Source organism: Ciona intestinalis, chromosome 9, assembly GCF_000224145.3.
Source record: "Ciona intestinalis chromosome 9, KH, whole genome shotgun sequence".
Classification (NCBI taxonomy): domain Eukaryota; kingdom Metazoa; phylum Chordata; class Ascidiacea; order Phlebobranchia; family Cionidae; genus Ciona; species Ciona intestinalis.
This window is the reverse complement of record NC_020174.2, coordinates 4634829-4652523: the sequence shown is the minus strand read 5'-3', so window position 1 is coordinate 4652523 and position 17695 is coordinate 4634829. Positions and strand designations below refer to the sequence as shown.

At 37.4% G+C, this 17695-nt stretch overlaps 2 protein-coding genes across 5 annotated transcripts; both read left to right on the top strand.

The window, feature by feature from the left end:
• The first annotated feature begins 522 nt into the window (after window positions 1-522).
• LOC100183045 lies at window positions 523-11893 on the top strand. Of its 4 annotated transcripts, none has more exons than XM_018813309.2 (9): window positions 523-2417; window positions 6918-7003; window positions 8129-8223; window positions 8644-8812; window positions 9022-9110; window positions 9327-9545; window positions 9876-10382; window positions 10477-10689; window positions 10925-11893. In XM_018813309.2, exons 2-9 carry the CDS (start codon window positions 6947-6949, stop codon window positions 11190-11192), a joined length of 1617 nt encoding a protein of 538 aa, XP_018668854.1. In that variant the 5' UTR covers window positions 523-2417; window positions 6918-6946; the 3' UTR covers window positions 11193-11893. The 4 variants fall into 4 exon arrangements, with proteins under 4 accessions (XP_018668854.1, XP_026691567.1, XP_018668853.1 ...); XM_026835766.1 differs by lacking the exon at window positions 523-2417 and adding an exon at window positions 4190-4343; XM_018813308.2 differs by lacking the exon at window positions 523-2417 and adding an exon at window positions 5201-5384 and having other exon boundaries at window positions 10928-11893.
• A 2770-nt stretch (window positions 11894-14663) lies between these two features.
• LOC100181435 (protein unc-93 homolog A-like) lies at window positions 14664-17690 on the top strand. Its single transcript, XM_018813310.2, has 5 exons — window positions 14664-15323; window positions 15551-15715; window positions 15972-16712; window positions 16993-17445; window positions 17680-17690. Exons 1-5 carry the CDS (start codon window positions 15209-15211, stop codon window positions 17688-17690), a joined length of 1485 nt encoding a protein of 494 aa, XP_018668855.2. The 5' UTR covers window positions 14664-15208.
• The last annotated feature ends 5 nt before the right edge of the window (window positions 17691-17695 follow it).

The following is a 17695-nucleotide window of genomic DNA, read 5'->3' as shown; positions in this document are numbered from 1 at the left end:
AGTGATGTGGGTTTACAGAAACGAGATTTGGGTTTCAAATTTAAGGTAGTTGAATCTTTTCCTGTATAACACTGATAAATCTTCAAATATATACACTTATCCACCATTTGGTAGCATACACATGAAATTGAACTTTATTGTGAGGGGGTTATGCGAGGTAACGTCGTCATTAAATTGTAATATGTACCTACTTCCTTACACCCTAATCTGAGTATAGTTTCCGATACATAATTACCGGTATAGCGACACACATTAAGCCTAATACAGCATACTGTTTCAATCGTCTCGCATTGTATTACTGCGTTATTCCGTTTCAGGATATAACGGAATCTGAGTGTGAGTCATCGCTTATAAGAGGTCGGTACGATAAGTCAGTTTGCATTGCAGTAAGTACATGATATATTTTTTCTCAAGTAGTTTTAACCTGCAGCATGTTTTAGCGAGTGTCGTTTTGCTGCTAATTCCCTTCTCTTCGATGTTTTAATTAATCTAATTTTCGTTAATATTATCAAAGATATAAATAAAATTTATGTTATGCTATGTAAATATATGTTCAAGATACGCATTAATAATGTTAGTCCCTGTCGAGTATTGCTTTAAAGTAAAGGTGAAGTAAAGGTAAAGTGAGGGCAGACACAATTACTGTGAAACATTAGCCGACCCTTCCCTTACGAGAGCGCTCACCGTGAAGTAACAGGGTGTGTTGCGTATTTACGCCGGCGAGGTTAGGAGTCTGTTTTGTAGCTCGCCGAATTCTTCCCGTATTTTATTGTGGATGGCACACTGAGTGTTTGATTGTAGGCGGGCAATGCCTTGTGTAACTCCGCCCGTATCGCGTAACCGATCACTTTATAATCAAGAGAAACAAAGCGTGGCGAATGCGACAAAGGCGACATAACATTCAGCCAACATTCGGTGGATTTCCAAAATATCGCACAAGGGAGGCGAGATTCATGTAAACTTTATCACAGCGAGACAGGTGCAACTATAGCAACAACGTGATTTAAGTTTAGCGCGCAGTAACATTCGAATAAAGTCATTACATAACAACTATAAAAGCAGGCTTTTGTTAAAGTGTGAACAATCCACCGACTTTACCAAGGGCAATTATAAGCAACAGAATAGCAGGTGTGCTAAATACAGCTTTGCACACCAAACCCTGGTAACAGAGTAACTTATACGATGATAAGCTGACTTGTTCTATAGTTAACTACGTAAGGATTAATACGTGTTATTCATTAAGGGATATAGATACTGATAGGCACTTGTCATATTTTACAACAAGGTATATAGCTGTCTTAGTGGGGTTAAAAGGTAAACAAATTGCTGTTGAAAGCACAGTAGTAGCGGAATGAAGTATCGATGTTACGATAAGTTCTCCCTTCTGCAGGTCTGTATGGATAGCTTATGTGGTATAAACATAATTTACTATTAAGTTCATGTTATTTAAAAACGAAGAAAGGTTAATCAACAGCGAAACAACAGTTGTTAAAACCAACGTCTGAAACATGCTATACATAAGTATGTGGGTAAGAACGTCAGTTAAAAAAACGCGGTTGTTGCATCTAAACTTGTTCAAACATCGTTGTCTTTGTGAGTTAAGCCCGACACTGATGTTCGGCACTTGGTGGACAAAGTACGTCGTCTTCAACGTCACAGCTGACAAGCATTGCTTCAATAACTCGGTTGTGAACAGAAACCTCGACCTACTGCGACGATAAGTTTCCGGCCGAAGTTTTCAAGACTTTTCGAGGGTTGTTCGCGTGTGAAGTGCCGAACCTGGATATAAAGACTTCCAAGCTAATCTGTGGCCCATGGGCGCTGACACCTGGCATCGTGTAGATGTAGAAGGATTGTTTGACCCCAAGATTATTCTACTCAAGAGCTTTGTGAGCGCATTTCCACATCTTCTCCAAACCGCCGTTATTTTGGTTTCTCTAAGCAAAACATCAGCAGCAATTACAGTCAATGACTGCGCTGTTAAACCGAGTGTTGTTCTCGCCACCCGCCTGATCTATATAGTCGCCTCAAAATTAAGATTTTATGCGTTTTTAGTCGATTGGCTAAAACTCAGTCAATAAAATTTTGACCGCCTTTTGTAATAATTATTGCACATGGTTCTAATCGGCGACTAAACAAAAAATACACGATTTAAGTCGGTTTACTATAATACCACCCTATGTGTAATATTGATCATTTTTACAGGCGAAATAGGGAGTAGTTATGAATATGCTGTAAGGTATATAGGTTATGTAATGCTGATGCTGTTATACTGGTCAACACCCGTGGATTAAAACATACGATGAATTGAGTTACGTCATCGTAATTGGCCGTCATTTGTATGTATAAGAAGAAAGAATTGCAGCAGAAACTAAATATCTTGTTTGCAAAAGTTTGAACCCGTTTAAAACTAACAGGTGAGTGAAAGGATTTTGAAACTATATGTTAGGTTGTGATGGGAAACTGTGGCCCATGTTTTTATTTTCTTATATCATTCCATATGGTAAGAAACAAAGAATATTTACCAAATTATAAAACCGTCGTATTATTACGACTCTTATTGTAAAAACTGCGGTAAGAAAATATGGGATACCATGTGCTAACGTATCCATCTTACCCCACAGTACTATTTCTTGTTTTATCAACCCCTTTCAAACCAATAACAGTTATATATCCAACATAAAGCAATTTTGGGATCACTTATGCAGAGTATTAAATTTTAGAAGGCCATAATTTTAATCGCATAATGGTCGCGATAAACGCCGAATTTGATCGCATACGCCGACTGTGTGATCAGATATCGAACGTGAGAAAGTACTATCTTGGTTTAACAGCCACATATTAAAACTAACGTTCTTTCGCATTTTTTTAACCGCATTGTGTTCAAACGAATTTTGTTTTGCTGCTAATTTCCCTTTATTCGTTATAATTATTCGCTGTTTTGTTCGAAGAGATAACGATTTATGTTAGGTATTATGAATGTAACACACCAACTTTTTTCGTTACTTGAATCGTCCAACTATATATAGATCAGGAAAAGATTCAATGAAATTATCACAGTTTCTGTTGTTTTCTCTTATTTTTCATTCTTTATCACATGATTTTGTTTCTTTATTTTCTTACATGCGGTTGGTGTTTTACCAGCCACAGAAACGACCATTACGCCGCTAACGTAAGACTTTAAGGAATTGAAGTGTTGTTCACAGATTTGCGGCATTGTACCGTTGTTTTGAAAGTTAGGATGTTATAAGCCTATAAATAAAAGCGGTCTTATATCCGCACGTTAGGCCAGTTGTATTGGTTTTGTACTCGAGTAGAAAGCAAATGATTCGTCAAATATTTACGTACTGTTAATACAATTGTACGAGTAGGCAGGCCGCAGCTACACTGTTGCGAAGTATTACTCTGTACTCGTGATATAAGTTAACTGCTTTCTATTCAGCTGTATTTGCTCAAAGCGATAAATAGATTATTTTGTAGAAAGGTCAGATTTTTCAATTGTTCCTTGCACGTATTAAAGCCACAGACAAGAGAGATATTATTTAATTAACATCGCGCAATGATTGAGGAATAACACGGTAGTGTGTATTTACGCTTTCATACTGTATTGAAACGTTTGCCTAGTTACGTAAAATACAGCTAACTGAATAACCCCGTAGGTTTACCCGGTAAATAGACGTTTACATTCGTTGTATCCATGGGTTACTTTCAGGGCGAAGGTTATCGCTTATAACCTTCATACAGAGTGCATTAGGTTAAAGTCAAACTATTCACAGTAAATGTAATAAATTCTGTGAAACTAATCTAATTTATAACGCTCATGAAGTTGGAGGATTCTCGTAATAATATAGTGGGGTGGGGGAAGATGGGACACCTTTAACACATAATATCCAAATAGCCTGATCGTGTTTCAAACAATTAACAACGGTCTGTGGAAGTCGTAGAGATACGGTTTCATAATTCATTGAATGTTCTTTGTTTACTACCAAATGAAAAGAGAAAACTAAACGAAAAGGTGTCCCATCTTCCCCCATCCTACTATACACCAGATAAAGTGCTACGAAATTAACAGACAAAAAAGCGTCCAAATAGTTGTATTATGTGAGTTATATTCGCCTGGAATGGCACACTCAGTTTCCTATTTAAACTGAACCAATTAACAGTAACTTCACGTTTGTGCAACGTATACGAACCTTTATTGTTGTTTTTGCCGACCCGATCTTGAAAGCTGGATACCTACTTATCAAAATCGGTGTCTGGACTTTTCTAACCGATTCTTAGTCGGCCCAACAACAATACCTTGGTTGTCAAGCGAACACGCGATGTTTAACCGACTTTACTGAGTGAGTTATGGCTTCACCGGCACGTTTAGATGGTTATGTGAATATTTAAAAGGAGAAATTTATGTTTTTAGTTTAATGTTTATAGTAGGTTGAGGTAATAAAGTTCAAGGTTTTTATTCTGTTTTATCATATAGCATTTAACAGTAAGGATGTTTAGAAATGTTTGAGCCATAAAACCGTTTCCTCTCAACTTTAAAATATCGTTGCTAATTGTTAAAACACGATCGGGTATTTTGGATGTTATGTGCTAAAGGTGTCCCGTCTCCCCAGTCCTACTATATTATTATCGTTTATCCTCTCGTAGGATCTCGGTTTGTTTTCGAAGTATCTCTAGTTAATGTATTGCCGCGGGTGGACCAAGTCTAGTGTGTTTAACTCCCACAGTATAGATAAGGTAATATGAAGCCAGTGTGTTGCGCTAAGTTATGGAGACGGCTGCTTCCATATCCTGTGGATGTAGGTTGTTGATTTCAGTGGTTGAAGCAAACAGTTGGAGATTTCAAAGTTACATAAGAAGTAACTCGTAAGCGGGCACGAGGTGTAAAAGTCGTTAAGTTGTTACATTATCAATAATTGTTGCTAGGCTTTTTTAGATTTGGTGGGAGTACGCAAATTATAATGCAGAAAATAGTTGCATGCGTGGTAAGCAAGCACACGGTGTATGAAATAGAACACCCGTGTTATAATTACTGCCGTTGCCTCGTCATGCGAGGATAAATAGGTTACATACGTGGTAAGGTGTAAACCGGTGGAACGCGGTATAAAACAGACCACCCGTGTTATAACAACTGTCCTTGCTCACCATGCGAGAACAAATATATAAACGTGAAGACCATTTACTGTTAGAGAGACATAGGCTTAGTATATATAGGTTACTTGTTGAAATGAAAATAGTGGAATTGTACCAACGCCCGTCTACCAAGTCATTGCCGGTTCGAATCCAAATCCAGCATTATGCTTTGAACGGTGGGGTTGGGAGGCAGGATAGAAAAGTTTCATTGAATTCGATTCCTGAAATAAAACTGCAACCTCATACTTCAGGTATAGTAGGTTAGGGTAAGATGGGCCGTGTTGGGGTAAAGTGGGCCATGATATTGTCCGATTTGGTTGTAAACAAGAATGTTTACAGAATTACATAACTTTTCCCTCACGGTTGTTAATTGTTTAAAACATGATGAGTAAACATGGTATTTTTAAGTGCTAACGGTATCCATCTTATCCCACAGTGCTATTGTACATCGGATGCCATTATAGTGATCACATAGTATTGTCGTAATGTGTACGATCTATAATTGCTTTTATATGTGCGTTAATCTGTTTTGTTTGTTTTGTTCAAGCTATAACATAGTAACATTGAATGCTGGTTGCGCTTTTACACTTGTTTCAAGTTATATTATAACTGCAAGTCGGGCTGATAATATTATATATATCGCTGTCTTACAAATTCCATGTGCGATTTGTAGCCGTCGATGCGCGAACACGAGTAAGTGCGTTGTCTTGTTATACAGCATGCCTGTTTTATACGCCTGTCACGCTGTGCAGCTACCCTGCATAATGAAAGCCTATAGCCGAAGATGCTGTCATCATTGCATTATCAGGTACCTTAATACAGCTGTGTTGCTGCTGTTTGTTGTATCACGATATATCGTTCTTATAAATTGTCAGTAATGGGGTTTGCATTCCATCATCAAAGAGAAGTAATGTTAAAACAACGGTCGTTAATTACGGTTGAAACAGAAATAAACGTTACATATAACACGAGCATTATTTCAATGTTAAAATGTCAAGGTGGCTTACTACTCTTTATTACAGCTCAATATACGTATATGGCTTAGTATTGAACAGATCTTTCACTGTGGAACTGACATTTTAGTGTTGGTTTAAGTTAGATCAACACGATAGTAGCCGATTTTAAGAATCGGAAAATCCACTTTCTTCACGTTTTGTACTCGACCTACGTGTTTGCTCTGGCTATTTTCGATTCTTGCCGAAATTCAAAGTCTGTTTCGTCATAGTTTCAAAGCTTATATAAGCGAGGCCTTTCAGCCTTGTATGTATGTGTGTATATACCCTACGTGAATTCGCCGACAGCTTTAATACTTTGCGAAAACACGACTTTACATTTTAACGAGTTGAAACTGTCACAGCACTTGCTTTAACAACAACGTTTTGTCACAACATCTTAAAACTTCGGGCCAAGTGTATTTTACGACCGACGAAATAACGTTTCAACTATATTGCGTATATGGTATATATACTGTTGCTGCCAGGCATATTATACTTGTAGAATTGTTCTATAAAACAGTTCTTCCGGCATTTATTTATTGAATGTCATTTACCTATGTTGTTAACAAATCAATTCAATATAAAATACAAAAAGTGTTGTTTACAAAACATCTGAATATAAAATATATCATGTTGTGCTGTTTCTTTCACAATTAACTTTTATTCGCTTTTTATTGCTGTGTTTTTCATTCTGGTCGGTTCAACGTCAAACGTAAAGTATAACAACATATCCTTATATGGTGAAACGTGAATTGGACCAGCAACCTAACAACACATCTCACTTTCCAGGTGCAAGGAAACGCAGTCACCGAAACAAAATGAAAATCGAACAAGTGAACAGACACGAGGAGACATCGTACATGCTTGATGAGGAAGTATGTAGGAAACTCAACTTTATTATTTTTGGTAAAATTAGAAAGAGGATTTGAAGCGAGGCGTATATAGAAAAGGATTACGGATTATATTTCATCTTTTATTGGAATAAAAGTTACACTCAGTGTCCAAAAGTTATTTATTAATTATTATCTGAAGTTTTCGTTTAAAATGTTTTGTGTGATATTTTTATCGGCAAAAACAAAACTCGGACTAAATTTATTTTCGCCATTCGACCAACACCATCAAAACACCTTTATTTCCTATATTAATGGCTTACTATACAATCGTTGGTGGTCGATGTCAATATTTGTTGTAGTTGCAACTGAGGTTTATGTTTTTTGCGGTTGAATAATAGTTTACTAAACATCTGATATTCTGAATGGAGATAAAGTAAGAAACATAAAAGGTTTTCTATTTGTCTCCTCGAATACGCTAGCGAAAACCAAATTATTAAAACAACAGACAGAAGCATAAGAAAGGACAGGCTAAGTTATTTTTCACTGACTATTTGCTTCCATAAGAAGTTAAGCGCAGTTTCATTGCCGTTACCAATGAAAATAAACACCACATTATACAGTGTGTCGGTTAAATATCCCTCCGTCATCGCTTTGACGTCAAAACAATTCGTCTCCGACTTCTGTGCTTTGCCAAGATTTGGTCGCTTTGTTTTGATAACCCGTGGAGTTAAAACCGATTTGTTTTGCTTCGTGGCTTAACTACGTTATATGACGTTGACGTTCCTTTGTAACACAGTAGCAATGACAACATTGAAAGATAAAAACTGATGTTCGTCTCACTAATCGTGGCTCACTCTCACTAATTAAGGATTTAAATCGTTCTGAAATAATTAAAAAGTTGTAATTTTAACAGCCACGCTTTTTGACACTCTACCTTAATTGCCTGTGATAACAATATCTACAACCAAATGGTGGTAAACACATAACATTGACAGAAAGACTAAAAGGGCGTTTTCGTAATTGTTAAACCACGATTAGGAAATATGGGATATTATGTTTTATAACGGTATCCACCTAAGTCCTAAACCCACAGTACTATATACGTACACCTGTTCTATAATTATGCCAGCCATCAGAAACCCCTAACCATCACAAAGTTGTTTTTAGACGAACCGAGCGATCCTGCAGAGCATTGTGGCGAAAGATGAAATATCTAAATATCTCAGTCCGCTCAGGTTCATGGAGATAAATACTTGGAGGAAGTAGGTTTGAATATAAGGCTGGATTTTTATTGTTTAACACATTTCTTCCAATTACACTTATTTATTTAAGTTAGATATAACTCTTTATACTATATTGTGGGTTTAGCATTCGGGAATTTTATTTAAGATTTGAACTCAAATAGTTTTTACCAGTACCGTTGTTCTTCGTTTTTGTTTTGCAAATTACTATTAAGACAAATTGAAGATATTTTCCTTTCTCCAATTTAACAACTGTTTTCATTAAGGTTGCTAGTGTGCCAACTCTGGTTTAAACCCTAGATCATACGGCGTACAGCACTGTAAGACCTAACTTATATAGAACATAACAACTCTTATTTAAACTGAAGTACTGATTCGAATAAGATTTCTGCCAACCCCAGGTCTTAAACATCATTGTTCTTACACATACTCGTTTCACAGAGAGGTTCCGTATGGGTTAAACCACGAAAGTGACAACGATCGTCGCAAATGGCGAACTCCCCTTGAAATACTTTCCTCAGTGACTGGAGAAGCTTCATTAACTCGCTCACCTTCCCCACCTAGCGGTAGGAGTTCGACCAAACCAAACGAGGACAAAACCAAAACGAAAGTTAGTTTGAATATTTATATGTGTTGATAATAATATATAATCAAGCCCAAACAACACTTGGAGACAAGCGTTGTTTGCTTTTTACTCGTCGCTTACTAAGACATATAATATATACTGGTATATATAGCATGAATTATATTTACAATAAACCACAAATACTACATAAATTTTACAAAACAATTACAATAAATATGAAAAACTATTCCCAGGCTTCGGCACCAGTTACTCATGACACTTCTGCGCATTCAAGGAATGAAAGAAGTAACATATTCACCCAATACACCAGTGTTGGGAACGAGTGAGTATCATTTCCATTCAAACATTTATGTTTTACTACATTTACCTAACAATGTATTTGGGGTTAAACACTCACCGTTTTTACTGGCGCTTTTTCCCTCCTTTTATCCATATCGTGTTTTATAAACGACCGTCGTTTTGCTACAAATTCCCTACTCTTCGTTTGTCATTTAATTTTACATTGGAAGAGACCATTAAACATTATGTTACGTTTCAGTTATCTAGACGGTAGCACCGTTGGCGCAAAACCTCAAACTAAATCACGCCAAGGTCGCCCCGGGTATTTAGAGACTGGGCACAAATACGTCACGAGGCCTATGACGTCACCAGAACGTCATCCCATCCTCACCAAGATAAACAGCGAGAGGTTGGTTGCTACAAGGCAGACATCAGATCCACTGCCTAGTGATATCGGAAACCAACATAGTAGCAACAGGTATCTATATATCTGAGTTCACTATAAGAGCACATAATGTATATACATATATGTTTGGTTTATTGGCGCTTTTATATCTATACCTTTGGTTTGTTTCAAAGCGAACATGACCAGCATGACATAATTGTCTTCATTTTTTGAATAATCTTTAGTGATGTTAGAAGTAAAAATCGTTTAAAAATGATAAATATTATGTTGTATATAGGCTGTATATATTGTGCTGTGTTTTGTTTGTATTAAAGAAAAAATCACTGTGAGGCATAATATGTAATCACAGTATATTTATTATTATTATAATATTCCTGATCTAAACCTACTTTCTCCATACAGACCATACAGCCGTGATGTTGCAACACCTAACATATACAACCGAACACCCGTAACATCATCTTCCAATAAAAATCATTCCTCTCAACCCTCTTGGCAAACCAACTTCAAACAATTCGGTAGAACAATTGATTCGGCGCAAATGTCCGCTCGGCCGCGTATTAGAAGCGGCAGCGAACTACACCGACCACGATCGGGATTTGAAAGCAGAATCGGCGGGAATCCAGAGCGCAGCGTCCCGCCGATTAATCCCCACCCACCTGGTCTTAGGCGACATAACTCTGACGTTACCCAATCTGATCCAAATATCGCTTACGTGCCCATTTCCCCGAAGCGTGCCCCCCACTACCGACGGGACCCCATCAACACCAAAGTGAAAAACTATTACGCTGCTAGAATTGCTGCCAATGACGTAATTATGACGTCACCAAGCCACAGTACACCCCCACTCCACATACCCGTCCCAGAAAACAGTAAAAGGAAACTTAAATACTACAACACTACTTACAGGTTAGCATTAGTCATTTTGTCGCTTTATTATATCATTTTAACTATAATCTTTAATCTTCACTACCGTATACGAAGACAAATATTCATTCTACAGACCGTCTTCCCAACCAGGAAAGTTTTCCAACGGTATAACACCTAGGATTGTGTACGCTAATGACGTCATCGCACGGGCGGATGCTGAGACCAAAATGACGTCATCAGTTATTACGTCACAGCACTCCCCATGGGTGACACAAGCCCTCCCCCATCTATCAGGGGCAACAGAACACAATATGTCTCCTGCTGAACGCGATGGTTATTACGTGAGGTGAGTGTTGTATGTTTGGTGGTAGGAGCATAAGTTAAATGAATGAAAGTAAGTTATTCTCTCGTGTCGGGGCAATTACAGTCGTTTTAACACGGGAGTTCTGTTTTATACACCGCGTGCTCACTTACGAGTTACCCCGTATGTAACTTTGTTGGTGAACCATACGCTGGGCAATAAAAGTTAATTGCTTTCTACTCAATCTTGCTGTCTTTATAAATTAAAAAAATGTTTTTAGCAGAAAACCAAGTAAAACTGTGAGCTTCCGACTCGAAAACGGTGAAAGCAACCCACGAGTCTCCAATAACCAGAATAGCAACGATAACGTGTCAATGGTAGTGGTGAATATGGATGGGCAGTACAACCAACTTCCAAGTAATCGTGGCAATAGTTTGGCTGCATTGAATAGACCAGTAGTGTCACCCCGGTCTTCATTGAACATTCGGGAAAGTTCCACAGGTTTTACTCAAGCGGGGTCCGTGCCCACTATAACAGTAAGACAGTAGCGAAGGTAAATAATCCAAGTTAGGTCGGATTTCAAAAAGCTGACCTACCTTCTTTCGAACTGTTTTGGATAGATGCTTTGGAAAAGGGCAACTCTGGCCCTCGCCGGTATATTATAGAATTACAAACATGTGATATGAATGGAGTCCGAGACGAGGTCACACTGATGGGTGTTGGGGTAAAGAGCCGACTGTGGCATAAATCCCGGGTCACCGACAAGGACCTAAACCATATAGAATAGGCCTTGCCCCAAGGTTTGCCGTCATTTCAACATATTATGCTTCCAACTTGTGGTTCATTTTGCTGACGACTGACGGCTTGCAAGTAATTGAACAGTTAAAATACAATATACGGCTAAGGGGGGTTGATGTTTATGTAAGAAGAAACACTTTTTAGGGAAAATAGCTTCGGTTTAAATTTTCTGTCCGAAAATTAGCAAAGATGAAATTTGTTGGACCCGGTTTCTGTCGGTTATACATTTTGTAGCACTTGATCCCGACTGTTATTTCTTTACAAGAATCGTCCAACTTTATAACACTATAGATCAAAGTCAGATTTCCGGAATTTATCCCAGTTTCTCGGTCGTGAGTTTAGCTTTTTATATTATGTTTACTTTTTTCCTTAAAAATATCAAAACTAAGTATTTATGTTCAAGAGTTTATGTTCCTTTAAAACGTAATCAGAATACACGAGCTGCACTATACATAATTCGTTTCAAATATTTATTCAAATTTATACAGTATTCCATTTTTTACATGAAGTTATACATGCTATATGATATAGATATTACATTTGTTACGGTATACATACCATACATATAATAACACAAAGACTTCATGTTACATTACTAAATTTAGCCAAATTCGTAATTACTTGCAAAGAAGCGTTATACGCACATTTACTTTTATTAAGGGCATATACTGAAAGTTTTCAACCATATACCATATATGCCAATATGTTAAGTTTTAATTTAAACATGACTCGTACGTAAAATGCGATTTTCACCTCGAACGTTTCGGTTTAAAAACATCTTCGGTAATGTTAGAAGTTAATATTAACTTCCCTGTTGGTTGTCAAGTTTATATTGAAACATTCGTTTTAACAAACCACTATGTTTGTGAAGTTGTTTTAACAATAGTTGAGTCCAGTTCCCCCTCTAAGATTACATGGGTCGGGGTCACTTCTTTCTCAACGTTTTCTTGAATATTCCTGTTGGTTTTAATTTTCTTTTGTTTCATTTTCTTTGTTTTTCGTCGTTTTGATGTTTTCTAAAGGTATAAATTTTATTTGGTATTTTAAAGACTTTTTTTATTCCAAAGCATAAACCGGTGTTTCAATTGGTTATACTTTGTACTCTATTCAATTTATTCACTATAAAGCATATGGGTAAATAATAATTAAGAGAACGGAAAGAAGGGAATTTGCAGCAAAATGACAGTCGTTATATAAAACACGCTATGCGTAAAAAATACTTGGTAAAAGCGTCAAATAAAAAGCGTCAAATAAAAGCATGGATGCTAGAACCACAATACAATCTTAAGTCAAAGGTATTTTATTAAAGCTTAAGATATAAACTACCTTCTGTGCTTCTTTAATTGCATATTTCAAATATTTGACATCCAGCATATGTATCTCCGTATCTTTAAACGTCTTGTCTTTAGAATTTAACTGACCGCTAGATTGATTTTGTTCTGTGTTTTCCATGACGACAACCAGTGCAGAAAACTTCGGTTATAACTTTAAATTTCTGCAAAAACAACAAAATGTTAAATAAATACTTTTGCCCATACCGTAAAAAAAGTTCAATTAAATTTTCTTTCAATTCAATCAGCACCAAAACTTGACACAAAACGTGTGCTCGTATGAATCTGACGAATGTAATACTGACATGCACCACGCGCTCTGATATTTATAAGTCACACCAGCACGTCACGAGACATGACTTGCATATGTCTGGGGTTTCCAAAACAAAATGCTCAGCTGATTTTAAGCACGTGGCATAAAAATTTTATTACTCATTAGTAATTTTTGGTTTTGTTGATCAGATTATGTAATTGCGAGGAAATTCTGGTTGTATGAAATATGTGCAAATGTGCAGATGGCATAATGCAATTTTCACAACCCAATAAAGTTATTTTAATACCCAACTGCGCACATGTAAATTTAAAACCTATACAGAATATACCGAAATCCGAATTATAGTTCGACTTCTAGGTTGTCTGTTCATGTTCCATCATATATTTAAACCGACGCATGGAGTTCAAAGAATTCGAAACCGCGTTCACCTTTATCAACAGCCAATACAGCTGTCGATGCATACCAGTATGCTATATTAACTATATTGGCCCAATTCAGTACGCGCATTTAACTGCTTTGCGGTAATCATGAATCATGACTATATTCTTTTGATCCTATATAAACTTTGATACAGAATACATTGATGGGACAGCGGGATAGGGTAAGATGGGACACTTTTTCATTCTATTTTCTCGTCGCATTTGGTAGTAAACAAAGAACATTCAAAGAAATATCAAACAGTATCCTCGCGACTCCTATAAACCGTTGTTAAATGTTTAAAACACGATCAGAATATTTGGATATTATGTGCTAAAGGTGTCCTGTTTCCCCCCTATACTATCAAGTGACTTTTATCTGTTATTAGGTCGCAAATTTGTTTGGCATGCAGTTTTAACGCTACCGGATTCGTCGTTTACAAAGTTGATATCATAGTATTATACAGTGAAAAGACCATTATGTGTTGTGATAGAATGTAAGGGGCTTGTCAGATTTTCCATTATCAAGCGTCCTGAGGTGTAATTCAACCTGTTCTATTAGTGAATTGTGTTAAGTTAAGCCGTGTCCGGACATATAACTATAGTCTAAGACGTTGGTTTAGGCATATAGTATAGGAAACATGAAACAGTCCAAGCATAGTATACTGAAGTGACAGTACGCTATAGCGAGACCACGGGGCCACTTTTCACACTTGAGACCACAGTTACACTTCGCACAACTGTTCAGCCAGACAGAGCATTATAACAGTGCAAGGGCGTCCGTGTGTAAGCCATTTTATATGTTTATACACGGAAAAGGATCATAAAATAGTGTACAGTGATATATTTTTATTAGTTTAGTGAATTTGATTGTTTGTATAATGATATATTTGTAGATTAGAAATATATCATAGAGTAGCATATATACAATGGCCTCTGCTTAAACAAAAGTTTTCTGGCCGACCTATTTGCTAATACACTGACCACAGGCAACCCATTTATAAGGACTGCGCAAATCAAAATCTTAGAATTTATGCATTTGTTTTGATCTGACAGATATTTAACCCATTGTAAATAATTATTAGCTTGTAGCATTGGAATATATGCTCCAAATTCCAATCTAGCAATAAAGGTCGCACTCAGGAAGCGTTCTGCAACGTAGCCAGAACTCAGCAGCGGCCAGCGACTGCGTGCCTTTTTCTTTTTGCTCTCTTCCTGTGTTCGCAGTTTACCATAATTTACAAAATATACTCGCTTAACAAATCTGGCAGATATTTAACCTATTTTAAACATGGCCTACTCAATACAGTAGGCCATGTTGTAAATAATGAAGAATTTAAAAAAAAATGTTTAAATATAAAACCATATAATTAACTAGACTGATATGCAAAGTGTCGGGGTTTAGTATAAACAAGGTTCTTTAGCCTGTAATACAAAACAAAGCGTTGTACATGTGTGGTATATTCCTGGTGTATTATTGGCAAGTCTTATGTATTTTCTAACGCTCCCTTATATATTATAGGTATGTGGCGACCCACCACGTGTGTGTGCGCCGAAGCGTACACGAGTGCCTTTTTCGTATGGTATCAACCGCACAGGAGTTTATTATATAAAGTTTGCATTTTCTAGCGCAGTTATTTATGCCGCAAATTTCGAGTGGTTAATATGAACAACATCCTGACATTAAAACGTTTATATTTTCTCTGGGGTAAAATCCCCTTCAGGTCTAAATTATAAGCGCAAAAATGAAAAACTCTGCAGATTTAAATAGGGTGCTCACACCCAAAGAGTGTAAATGGCGTCTTATGGCTGTAACATTGGCAATTTTGTTGATTTCTTCTGCTTTTATATCACTTGAAGGTGAGTGGTATGTGAAAATATATGGATCAAGTGCTACGAATATACGCGAACAACAAAATCAAGTTCAACAATAGCTTACTACACAATATATAATTCGTCTAGAGCGTAATAGAACGTAGTCTGTACATGATATTATTTTAGTGCAATATTGACTGCAAACCGCCGTAGATTGGCTGTAATGTATAATTTCGAAGCCTTTGTACCACACTTTCTAATTCGTACATCAGCTATGCAGAGTACGCTTCTGCCACAGACCGGGTTGCTGTCAATTAGTATCGGCTTCTTCTTGTACAGCGCCTCGTGTCTTTTTCTTCCATCACTTATGATCGGGACATTTGGATACAGTGTTAGCTTGGTTGTTTCGGGCTCTCTTCTTCTATGCTACACCTTGGGTAAATATATGAATACAAAGCAAACACACTGTGTCCGCTTGCGAGTTACAACGCATTTAACTGTCTGGGTAATAGTTTAAGTAGAGCAAACAATGACAGGAGCTCGTAAACGGGCACGGTGTATGGAATTACAGAACATCCGTATTTTAACGACTGTCGTTGACCCCCATGTAATGATAAATAAGTTTAATTCACTCAATAGTTTTGCGATAACTGTGTTTACTCCTCAGCGAACTTTTACCCCAAGCCCTTTATTCGAACTTTTACCCCAAGCCCTTTATTCTGATACCTGCTGGTGCAATAATGGGAGTTGGTTCGGGAATCATGTGGTCAGTGGCTCGCGGTTATGTTGCTAAGCTAGCAACGAAGTACAGCGAAGCATCGGGACGAAACCTAAACCAAGCACTCGGCCATTTTTTTGGCATATTCTACGTTGCGCTCAACGCCCCAACATTTGTAGGGGGCGGTGTAATGGCGCTTATATTCAGGTTTGCTAACGTGGAAACTATTGGTTTGAACGCAACATACACCGGTGGGAACTACACTGTACTAAATGACAACAACACTTTCTCAAACTTAACACGGACATGCGGCGCGTTTTACGTAAGTAAAGGACCGGTACAAGACCAACAGCTTGTAGATGTGAGCAGAACCACAATCGTTATGGCAATTATATGTTTTGTAGCTTTACAAATAATGGGGATCGCACTTTTGTATTTCTTCGTAGACGACAAAATAGCGGTTGAAAGGAAAAACGACGAACTTGAAAATCTTCATCAAGAAGAACCGAACATAAACAAAAACAAAAGTGAGTCTAAGGCTACCTGCTGTTCCACGAAATGCGATCGGATAGATTGGAGTTTACTTCAAGACACCCTGCAGTTGGTACTGAAGGACAAGATGCCCCTGATGTTAATTCCAATATCCCTTGTTCCCAATTTTCTAAGAAGTGGTGTTTTCGGGGACTTCACTGTATCTTGGATTTCGTGTGCTCTAGGTAATATTGAACTCGCAATTTGTATGGTTATCCATATAATTCAGTAGTGCCCTTTATTAAAATAGTTTAACTAATCTTATTTTAAAGTTAGTTGATGACACACGCAAACACAAGAATTTATTTCTTCCTGCCGTAGTGAAAAAACATTACTGTATTTCCAACACTTCGTATGCCACCAGACAAGACTTCTTATAAGTTATATCCATTCATTCGTTTGATAAAACACTGAAGTATCAATGTGTTTTGTGTCTCATTTTCAACGTTACATGTATTTCTACAGGTTTCAGTTACATACCTTATGTGATTGGATTATTTGGTGTAAGCGCTGCCCTTGGGAGTGTGTTGGTGGGGTGCCTTAGCAAGTTCACACCAGTTCACTACAGCCTGTTGCTTGGTACGGTTGTAACATGTGGAACATCTGCATGTCTTCTTGCATGGAGACCAATACCTGGAATTCATTATGACTTGTGGATTTTTTTTGCGCTTGCCATTTCTTATGGAATCAGCATAAGTACCTTCAGGACATTATTATCCATTTACTTCAGTGAATTATTCAAAAAGAACATCAATGCCGGGTCTGGGTTACAGGGCGTATACGAAGGCGTCTATGCAGGCTTGCTTTACAGTGCTGGCACGTTTCTATATCCATTTACTAAACTTATTCTTTGTATAGTCACGACTGTGACTGGAGCAATAGTAGTCAATATAGCTTTTAGGATCAAAGACAAGCCGTGTAGATACTGGAAAAAAACACAAACTTTAAGCGAACCTATTTCAGTGCCCACTGGATTGGAACAATTACCGTTAAGTGTCATGCCCAAAGACACATACGCCCACAATGGTAGCAGTGACGAGGCTTAAACCCCTTACCGCTGGATTACAGGCAGGCGCGCTAACCAATTGTGCTACGGCGTCGAAAAATTACAACTCTGTCACTGGCGTATTATACGCCTGTGTATATTTGTAGACACTAAATGAATGAA

Coding starts and splice junctions, on each gene's coding strand:
- LOC100183045 (XM_002122621.3), top strand. CDS start 5,228: ATGAAAATAGTGGAATTGTACCAACGCCCGTCTACCAAGTCATTGCCG. Junction 8,813..9,021: donor AGGACAAAACCAAAACGAAA/GTTAGTTTGAAT, acceptor AACTATTCCCAG/GCTTCGGCACCAGTTACTCA. Junction 10,383..10,476: donor TACTACAACACTACTTACAG/GTTAGCATTAGT, acceptor TTCATTCTACAG/ACCGTCTTCCCAACCAGGAA.
- LOC100181435 (XM_018813310.2), top strand. CDS start 15,209: ATGAAAAACTCTGCAGATTTAAATAGGGTGCTCACACCCAAAGAGTGT. Junction 15,324..15,550: donor TGCTTTTATATCACTTGAAG/GTGAGTGGTATG, acceptor TTCGTACATCAG/CTATGCAGAGTACGCTTCTG. Junction 15,716..15,971: donor TCTTCTATGCTACACCTTGG/GTAAATATATGA, acceptor AAGCCCTTTATT/CGAACTTTTACCCCAAGCCC.